The sequence below is a fragment of the Salmo trutta genome, chromosome 5 (genome assembly GCF_901001165.1).
Source record: "Salmo trutta chromosome 5, fSalTru1.1, whole genome shotgun sequence".
Classification (NCBI taxonomy): domain Eukaryota; kingdom Metazoa; phylum Chordata; class Actinopteri; order Salmoniformes; family Salmonidae; genus Salmo; species Salmo trutta.
Window position 1 is genome coordinate 51,326,759 of NC_042961.1, and position 10,661 is coordinate 51,337,419.

The following is a 10,661-nucleotide window of genomic DNA, read 5'->3' on the forward strand; positions in this document are numbered from 1 at the left end:
CTGATTTCAACATTCGGAAAATACATATTTTCTAAATCTAAATTTCTAAATTCAATGTCCTGGAAAATATGCATTTTAAACATATGGAAAATACCTCACCGTTCATTCAGAACCTATATTGAACCTTTTGACGGATTGCCAGGGGCACACTCCAACAGTCTGAGACATCAAAGCGAAGCGTAATCAAAAAGGGGATCACCTCGCTCTCCCAGAAGCTTGGCTGGTGCATAAAACCCCCAAATTCAAACAAAGGGTGTGATGTGTTTTCATAAAGCTTACTTGATTTTTATTTTTACTGCATTAGGGATAGCGTACACAGACGTTTCTGCTTTCTCCACTGTGTAGGTACAAATCTTTTTAATTCAAGACAGCATTTCTTGGGAACACAGACGAGCAACCCATGAGCAGCATGTGCTTCTGATCATTCCGCCAGATCAAAGGCAGTAGGGATGAACAGGTAGGGGATGTTCTCTTGATAAGTGTGTGATTTAGAAATGTTTTATGTCCTGCTAAGCATTCAAAATGTAACCAAAAAAACAGTTAGGCTACTATTGTGTGTCAGGGAAAGTGTATGGAGTAAAAAATAGATCATTTTCTTTAGGAATGTAGTGAAGCAAAAGTTGTCATACGTAAATAGTTAAAGTAAAGATACTCCCATAAAGTACTTAAGAAGTACTTTACACCACAGATAAAGACTTGAGCCACAGACTTGCGATTCTTTCTGCGTTTGACAGCCAACAAGATCTGCTCCAGGATCCTGTCTTTGTTGTTCTTCAAGTTGTCCTGGGCCTTCTTCAGGAGGTGTTCGATGTCAGACACACCGTAGTGCAGCTGGAACGTTGTGTACTTCTCTCTCTCCTTCTTAATCTCCTCCTCGCCTAGGAAGAGAACAGAGAACCTTACAACACAACTTTGAACAAAGAGGGTTCTATTTACAGCTGGGGGATCAAGGCGGCTCTAGTGTCAAAAACACGTAAGTTTGCAATTTTTTCATGTAAAAACTGGCCCACCGGCATTTTCCAGTCCTAACGTCCAGGTTCGGCAGTTGACGTGTCTTATATCAGCTCCTTGCAATCAGATGGGAGGAGTGGAAATATTTGAGGTGTGTCCTCAGGCAGCGCTGATAGGGATATTTAAGACGAGTCAAATACTGTTCTTTGGTGACACACACTTCCCATATGCGAATGGAACAAGAGCAATCGCGAAGTAGTCAAGACTGTCGATAAAGGGTTTGACTCCTGAGACAGCTTGGAAATACATCGCAATCACCAAAACTTTATTCAAATATTACGTTTCAGAGGAATAAAACAGTGAGCTGACATTCCCTTTTAATCTATGCATTGTAGGCAGGTCCACATTATTTTAGCCATGAGAAAACACACTTTATATATTATTTATTATTTTTCACACTCGGTACCGGTAGTCCATATTGACCCCGTTCTTGGTCTGGATCCGGACAGCGTTTGAGTATGGCTGCTATAGTGCTCCGCCAACGCTTATATTTACCATGGCTTTACATGCTGACCACACCGCTCACGTCGTGTGCGTGAATTATGCAAAATAAATGTACACATGTTATTCAATCACTACACCCACACTGCTCGTGTGGTCATCAAGCATCTGCGTGGCCAGGCGCTTAAATAGAACTTGGTTCTATTTGTGACGCTCAGCACGCTGCAAGTCCCGCCTCTCCCATCTTCTGATTGGTTTTTAGGAACATATACCCATGTGGGTGATTGAAAGATGAACTGAGGTCTACACTCCATTCGGTTGCCAACCGCCATATAAAGTCCAAATAATAATAATAATAAGAAGCCTGAAGGAAGGGTGAGATGACTAGAAATTATTTGGTTGATCGTTTTATGTGTGGATTAATTGTCGGAGTAGAGGACCTTGTCCATTTCAGGTAAAATAACAACCCAATGTTAATATCCCAGGAAAAAGTAACTAGCAACAGCAAGCTAGCTAGCTAAATTGCCATAAATGTTTAATGCTTTTCGTTAGGTCCCCAAATTAATATAATTGGTTCAGAGTTTGTTTTGATATTTCAACCTCCATGTCCTGATCCCGTCTGGTGTGGGGGGACTAAATCAACATGCGTGTCCTGATCCCGTCTGGTGTGGGGGGACAAAATCAACATGCGTGTCCTGATCCCGTCTGGTGTGGGGGGACAAAATCAACATGCGTGTCCTGATCCCGTCTGGTGTGGGGGGACAAAATCAACATGCGTGTCCTGATCCCGTCTGGTGTGGGGGGACAAAATCAACATGCGTGTCCTGATCCCGTCTGGTGTGGGGGGACAAAATCAACATGCGTGTCCTGATCCCGTCTGGTGTGGGGGGACAAAATCAACATGCGTGTCCTGATCCCGTCTGGTGTGGGGGGACAAAATTAACATGCGTGTCCTGATCCCGTCTGGTGTGGGGGGACAAAATCAACATGCGTGTCCTGATCCCGTCTGGTGTGGGGGGACAAAATCAACATGCGTGTCCTGATCCCGTCTGTTGTGGGGGGACAAAATCAACATGCGTGTCCTGATCCCGTCTGTTGTGGGGGGACAAAATCAACATGCGTGTCCTGATCCCGTCTGTTGTGGGGGGACAAAATCAACATGCGCGTCCTGATCCCGTCTGGTGTGGGGGGACAAAATCAACATGCGCGTCCTGATCCCGTCTGGTGTGGGGGGACAAAATCAACATGCGTGTCCTGATCCCGTCTGGTGTGGGGGGACAAAATCAACATGCGTGTCCTGATCCCGTCTGGTGTGGGGGGACAAAATTAACATGCGTGTCCTGATCCCGTCTGTTGTGGGGGGACAAAATCAACATGCGTGTCCTGATCCCGTCTGGTGTGGGGGGACAAAATCAACATGCGTGTCCTGATCCCGTCTGTTGTGGGGGGACAAAATCAACATGCGTGTCCTGATCCCGTCTGTTGTGGGGGGACAAAATCAACATGCGTGTCCTGATCCCGTCTGTTGTGGGGGGACAAAATCAACATGCGTGTCCTGATCCCGTCTGTTGTGGGGGGACAAAATCAACATGCGCGTCCTGATCCCGTCTGTTGTGTGGGGACAAAATCAACATGCGTGTCCTGATCCCGTCTGTTGTGGGGGGACAAAATCAACATGCGTGTCCTGATCCCGTCTGGTGTGGGGGGACAAAATCAACATGCGTGTCCTGATCCCGTCTGGTGTGGGGGGACAAAATCAACATGCGTGCCCTGATCTCGTCTGGTGTGGGGGGACAAAATCAACATGCGTGCGGTCTGGTCAGCATGTAAGTAAAGACCATGACAAAGGGAGGAGAAAATGGTTAATGCAAATACTTCTAGTAAATTGAAACTTTAGCTGGAGGAATTTCCAACATGGTTGCTGAGGTGAATGATTACATTAAAGCCTTAGTGGGGAGGAAACCATCTGTAGGTCATTGTTTGGTTCATTTATGAGCTGAATAGAATTGTTGCATTTCCATTGTCATTTTTGGTTGCCGTAGCATCAGTTAATCACATGATTAATGAATACCAAGGACGGGAATACCAAGGACACGGGTGGTAATGTTGAGAGATTCTCGCTAGAGTTTACAGAACAACTGCTTCTGAGAGATCAGGATCAGTAATTAACTGTAACAAAATGGAGGACTGCAGTGTAGCCTTTATTATGAGTGTAGGTTGCATGGATTGCTAAGACATAAGAATATGAAAGTGTGTATTTTTATTTATGTAGTTCTGTACCTGTCTATTAATGTTGTCTATGTCATTTTATGTAGTTCTGTCAGCTGTAATGGTCTTTTAATGTTTTGTATGCCATATTTAATGTTTGTGTGGACCCCAGGAAGAGTAGCTGTAGCCAATGAGGTTCCTGATAAAAAATACTAAATACTAGTGGCATCATAAAAAGCAGACAGTTGGTGCAGATAAACAAGAAAAGGACATGACACAGAGAAAAACAAAGAGACAGAAAATAAGAGAGAGGTCAGAATAGGGTGTAGTCAGAGAGACAAGTATAAAAGACAGATAGACACTGACTACTATGATGACTACCACAGACCTTTGCAGTTCCGCAGGTTGAACAGGGGCATGTGCATGATGGTGGGCTCTTCAGGGCGTCGCCCCTCGAAAACGTAGCAGTCCTGAGGATGTTCTTTCTCCTTCCTCACACTCTCCTTCACTGGGGGAAAGGGGAGCTTCAGCTCATCTGCGTACTGTTTGGCACTAAGCACCGTCTGTGTGGAGCAGGATCAGTAGTATAGTTATGTCAATGTCCTTCTACAAACCAGCCCCTAGTCCCTAATCCCAAGGCACCACTCCCTAGACCCTACTTCCTAGTCACTATTCCGTAGCCCCTACTCCCTAGAGAGAGAGCAGGAGACGGGAGAGAGAGAGAGGGTCACTACTACCTAGGCACTTCATGTTCTTCTGAAAGGCTTTACTGGAATTCACACACACACTTTCCATTTTAATCATACTGGATAGAAAGGTAATGAAACAGGAATAAGCCATGTCTGTCTGTCTGTCTGTCTGTCTGTCTGTCTGTCTGTCTGTCTGTCTGTCTGTCTGTGTATGTGTGTGTGTTTGCCTCAAAGGGATCTCCCGCGCTGAAGTCCAAGGAGATGATGAGGTCGACATCCCTGGATGGGCGCAGGACGGGGGGGTAGGGAGAATTAATCTTTAACCCAGCATCTACCAGGTGAATCTTCTCTTTGGATGCCATGCTGCTCAGAACGTTAGTATCTGGGGATATAGAGAGAAAGGAGGGGTAGAGAGAGAGGGGGCGTAGAGCGAGAGGGGGGTAGGGGAGGTAGAGAGACAGAGAGGGGGGTAGAGAAAGAGAGCGAAGTGGTAAAGGGAGCGAGGGGGGTAGAGAGAGACAGATAGGGGTAGAGAGCGAGAGCGTTGGTGAGAGAGCGAGGGGGTAGAGAGAGAAAAAGAGAGTGAGGGGGGTAGAGAGAGGGGGGCCGTCGAGAGAGGTGGGGGGGGTAGAGAGAGTAGGAGGTCGAGAGAGGGGGGAAGTCGAGAGAGGGGGGGTAGAGAAACAGAGAGGGGGTAGAGAGAGAGGTGGTAGAGGGAGCGAGAGGGTGGAGAGAGAGAGGAGAGAGAGCGAGAAAGCTGATATTTTAGAGGGAAACATAAGATCCTGATGACTGATACTAGTTATGTTATCATGTTAGGAAGAGGTCTGATGTTACTGTACCTTGGATATTAAAGAAGAAGTTGTACACGGTTCCCCATTCCCATTTTTTGACCAGAGGGAAAATGTTCTGTACAATCCACAACTCTGGAGGAGACACACACACCAATTTCAAATTATTCATAGCAACTGGTCAAAAATTCTCTCAGTGATGGAGACAGTATGTAGTCTGTTCTGTAACACACACACACACACACACACACACACACATTCCATAGTAATCATAGTGGACAGAAAGGAAATGAAAAAAACATACCATCAGGGACCCAGGAGTTTGTTATTGACATCTTATCCTTCATTCCCGTTGTCACCATATACTTTGATTCATCTTCAGAGGCCAAAACAAGAAAGATTCCCTCATGGTCTGGCATGTAACACATGGTTTGAAAAAGCATGTGATAAAAATGAAGCTTTAGACCTCATTGATCACCTGTGTTGGTGATTGGTGTTGGAGTAATATAATGCCATTGTTACCAATGCAGGTGTAGCGTTTGTCCTTCCAGTCTTTTGTCCAGCTGTCTGAGGTGAGGATGAGCTCCAGACTGACTGTCTCTATGAACTCCTTTCTCTCCACCAGGCTGGTTTTCTTCCACCTCTCAGAGTCCATGTTCCACAGCATCTCACCCTTACTGCTCACAAGACCTAAAGTCATTATGCACATAGTTCATGATAATGGTGTGTGTGTGTGTGTGTGTGTGTGTGTTTGTGCCTGAGCATGTTTGTGTGTGTCTCACCTTCCAGTAGTTGTCTCAGTGTGGTGATGACTTCCCATGTCTTCAGTGGATCTGGGTCCTCAGCATTCACCATCAGCTCAGACACACACCTCACCACTTGGGAGGGCACACTCTCACACACCTCTACCTTCCCCCCTGTCGCAGACATCAACATCATGCTGTCCTGCCCTGCGGAACAAAACAGGTTGGTCACGTGTAGCGGAGGTGATTTGGAAACACACTCTCCTCTCGTGATGAGACATGTGAGGCATGGTCCCCCTCTTGACGTGGGAGAGAACAATTTAGTTTTGGTTATTTTCCTGCTATTCTACACATTTTGCCATGGGGTGTAAAGAAAATGTTGCAGTTTTAAATCAATCCTTCTGCAGTTCTACACTTTTTGCCCTGGAGCAGAGAGAAACTTTTGGATTTTTTTTTAACACATTTCATGCAATTCTACAAATTTTGCCATGGCGTGGAGACACATATTTGCATTTTTAAAGCACATTTCCTTAAATTTTACACATTTTACCATTACTTTTGCCATGTTAATGATATCTGAGTTAGAGTGAGTGACTAACAACCAAATCAATGGGAGGTCAGGGCCCCTGAGCACGCCCTGCGTGCCTGGTCGGTATTCGGCCACGATTACTGCAAGTTTAGATAGCGGCTAGACTAACTTACCAATCAAAAAATGGTTAGCTGACATGGCTAATTGAGTGACTGTCAGTGACTGATATATAAGGAGCAATATTGTTGATGCACAACCAAATTTCAAACTCGCACCTATATATTCTACTATTCTAACCCTCAACAGTAAGTTGCTTATGACTGGAGCCAGCCCAGTGATGAGGTCACCCTGCCTGAGACATATAAAACTCAAGTGTCACACTCAGAACTTGAGGATGTCCTCTTGGCTTAATGGTAGACACTTGTTTCTTCCACTTGGGAGACTCCCTACCCCTGGTCACATAAGGATCAGAACTAGATTAAACCATCATAACCCAAAACATAAATCAGATTTTACTCAAACCATTTTCTATAACAGGAATGTGAACAAACACTGTACTGCCTCGAAATATGTTTACAACTCCATCCCCCATGACGTTTTGTCATTGTTTAAATGACGGATTGTGGCTTTAAAGATCAAAATGGAATTAGAATGGGGTTAGCAATATAGGTCTGTCTACATGTGGTATCTTAGATCACGTCATGCTATTTCTGAACAGTCCAATGAATCTCCCCACACACAGACAGTCAGATGGTTAAAACTCCTTACCTTCAGTCTTAATGCCAGCAGAAAATGTAACTGAAAAAAACAGAGGGTAGTGTGGGTACAAAACAAATATGGGAAAACACAGGAACATAGAAGAAAATGGGAACTCATAAGCAGGTGTGAGGGATGGATGGGATGCTGAGGAGATGTTACTGTAATGGCCGTGGATATCATTGTCTACGCATGTTTTTGTTTAGTATTGTCCAGTATTGTCCTTCAGTTTATCATTTAGTATTGTTCGGTAGTTTATTGTCTAGTATTGTTCTGTAGTTTATTGTCTAGTATTGTTCTGTAGTTTATTGTCTTCTATTGTTTTGGAGTATTGTTTTATGTTTGTGTTTCTTTTTAATTGAAGGTGATTCTCTTCGTTGTTGTTATATCTTGTGTTTCTGTACTGGGTCGGTTCCTGGGTTGTATTGTACATACAGCACTATGTTCATTCTTTCTTATTGACTTTTCTTTTGCGTTGTCTCTCTATCGTTGTCTGATGGATGTTTTATCGTCTGGTTGGGTTGGAGTAAGGGGAGGGGTGAAAGACTACCGTATTGTAAGAAGTTCTTACCTAATTAAAAAAAGTTAAGTTATTTATCACAAATGAACTCAAATGGAACATTGTTTCAATGATCCCCTCAAAATTACAATCCTACACACTAGCCTTGCAGGCTAGCTAGCATGCTGCACTGTACTTACCTCCAAGTAAGGCCAGATCATTTTACTACCTCAGCATTGTTCCTCTGCCCATCTGCAATGTGCACTCCCACAGATACTGCCAGCAACAACAAACAAACAACAATTAATATCTATAAGAGTTGTGAAAAAAAACGATGAGATATCAACAATGTGGGAACAAAGTTGTGTGTGTGTGCGCACGTGTATGTTTGTGTGCGTGTGGTGGTGGTGTGCATGTGCTTCTGTGCGTGCCCCACCTTGCAGCGAACCATGTCCATTTCCTTCCTCTTCTCTCTCAGAGTCCCGCCTTCAAACTGGCTCCCTAGAAAGGAAGTGGGGACGAAAGCGCCCAAGTCCAGAGAACCGCCGCTCTCGTGGGGGGGGTCATCTCAAACCAAACCCCTAAAGAAAACAGGTGGATATTACAGAATGTTACAATCATTGGCTTTGTCTGAAATGACACCCTATTCCCTATATAGTGGCACTACTTCTTAACAGAGGCCCAAATGGGACACAGACTAATGCTTGGCTGGCTTTTTGGGCCTCTACAGTAGAGTGTTTGTTCATATTGTATTCATTGTTTATATTATTTGTGTTGTTCTGGTTGTAAAACTCTTTGAAACAATTGTCTTTGTAAAAAGCTCAATACAATACATTTGATTGATTGATGCTGCATTCACAGAACTCTGAAACGTTCAACTTGGAAACCCTGTTTTACAAAGAGTGATACCTAAGTATCAGAATCAATCAATAGGAAGCTTTACGCAAATAACATTAATTTAAACTCTGAGGTTTGAACGAACCGTCACCTTTAGTGCAGTCCAGTTTGTTGTGCTCCAGTTTCTATGGCGCTGTAGATGGGGTAGGGGTTGGTGCTGTTCCTGTGAGCTTCTTCAGAGAGACAGCGAGTGTTCATCTGATACAGGAGACAGAGAACAAATGGAAGAGATGGGGGGAAAACGGGGGGAGAGATGGGGGGGAGAACGGTGGGGGGGTAATCAGCTCAACAGAGGGAGAGAAAGAGAGAAAGATGACAGATGGGACACACATACCTAAACATACACTGACCTCCACACACACACACTGGTTGGCAGACAGACAGACAGACAGATATACAGAAACACACGCACACACGCTGGCAGACACACACACACTGACAGACAGACAGACAACAGACACACACAGACAGACAGACAGACACAGGCGAACAGGCAGATAGAGACACACACACACAAACAAACGCAAACACACACACACACATACTGGCAAATAGACAGACAGACAGACACAGAAACACGCACACAATCATACACTGACCTCTTTCATGAAATAGCAGGCAGTGAAGGCGCCCCAGAAGTTAGTGAGGGTGAAGTCCTGGTCGCTGTCTTTCCACTGTTTCAGCCAGTCCACAGCTTTGCTCAAGCCCACTGTAGGACCCTTCAGCTTCTTTATCACCTCATCACAACGCTTATTCAACGACCAATCTGAATCGCTGTACAGGGATGACATGCACCTGTGTGTGTGTGTGTGTGTGTGTGTGTCAGTGATTGGGTGAGTGATTTAGAGGGAGGGAGAGAGAGACAAATAATTTGTTTTAGGTCACTCAAAATGAACTTCCCTGCTAAGAATAATAGTAAATAAGTGTGTGTGTGTGTGTGTGTGTACCAGGTGGTGCCTGACACCCCACACATGTAGAAGAGGCTGCCCAGCAGGTTGTCCTGTTCCAGCTGAAACAGAGATCCCAGCATGCCCACTGCTGCCCTCTCTCCTCCACCTGACCCCAGCAACGCTATGTTAGGAACATTCTCCTGAGAGATGGGGAGAGAGAGAGACAGACAGACACAGAGAGAGAGACAGAGAAAGAAAGAAATGAATAAAGAACAAAAAAAGGGATCAAATCTAGAGACATTCTCATCAGTGTCCCATCATATTTTAAATAAGAAAGAAGGGGGGGGTTGGGCTAACAACAGGCAGCTGGAGACATGGGAGTGGGGAGGGGGCTCCCTATGTAGTTGGCTGTGGAGACAGGGAGGAGTTAGAGAAAGACCATGTGTACCAGAGAGGGTGATCGATAGAGAAGACAGGACTACCCACCAGTTCACAGTCGAAACCCTGACCTTTCAGCCACTCCTTAATCAGAGACTTCCTCGCCGTCACGTATTTTATCTCTTCATCATTGATGGAGTGAGACAGACGCACAGTCTGACAGAATGAAGAAAGAGACAGAAAGATGTATGTGTACAGCATATTATTTCATAATTTTTTAAAAATTGTTTTTATTTATTTTAACAGGGAAAACAGACAGACCTGGATCTCTTTTACGGCTGTGCCCTGTGTAAACATGTTGACATATACAGTTTTAGGCATACAGACAAGAACATTTCAAACGTACAAAACAAAGACACAATTCAACAGAAACAATCACAGATAACATCATATTGATCCTCCATAACATTTTTAAAAATGGGCAAGGGACACCAGAGTGTCTAACTTAAGTTGGATCTGCAGTTTGTTCCATAAATAAGGCGCAAAGGAACTAAAGGCAGTCCTACCCAACTCTGTGGAGACCACAGGAGTCTCTAATATAATCCACATCTGTGATCTGGTTTTGAAATTTGTATATCTAGTGGAAATTAATGATGATATATATGGAGGTAGTTTTAAAAGAAGTGCTTTATGAATAAACAAGAGAGCATGTTGCTCTCGCCTCACAGATAGAGAGGCCCAACCCACATGTTGATATAGGATACAGTGATGAGTTTTGTAACTATCACCCGTGATAAACCTGAGTGCACAATGGTAAATAGCATCCAGT

The 10,661-nt window shown here is 44.3% G+C and overlaps 1 protein-coding gene across 1 annotated transcript; it reads right to left on the reverse strand.

Annotated features, from left to right (window-relative positions):
• Positions 1–482: 482 nt before the first annotated feature.
• Positions 483–10,190, reverse strand: LOC115194966 (cytosolic phospholipase A2 gamma-like). Its single transcript, XM_029754870.1, has 13 exons — positions 10,154–10,190; positions 9,941–10,048; positions 9,512–9,654; positions 9,164–9,359; positions 8,665–8,762; positions 7,181–7,329; positions 5,923–6,090; positions 5,663–5,830; positions 5,445–5,552; positions 5,192–5,275; positions 4,577–4,731; positions 4,049–4,223; positions 483–878 (listed from the first exon to the last, which is right to left on the reverse strand). Exons 1-13 carry the CDS (start codon positions 10,187–10,189, stop codon positions 598–600), a joined length of 1,869 nt encoding a protein of 622 aa, XP_029610730.1. The 5' UTR covers position 10,190; the 3' UTR covers positions 483–597.
• Positions 10,191–10,661: the final 471 nt, after the last annotated feature.

Coding starts and splice junctions, on each gene's coding strand:
- LOC115194966 (XM_029754870.1), bottom strand. CDS start 10,189: ATGTTTACACAGGGCACAGCCGTAAAAGAGATCCAG. Junction 10,049..10,153: donor CAGCCGTAAAAGAGATCCAG/GTCTGTCTGTTT, acceptor TCATTCTGTCAG/ACTGTGCGTCTGTCTCACTC. Junction 4,224..4,576: donor GCGCGGGAGATCCCTTTGAG/GCAAACACACAC, acceptor TGCTCCACACAG/ACGGTGCTTAGTGCCAAACA.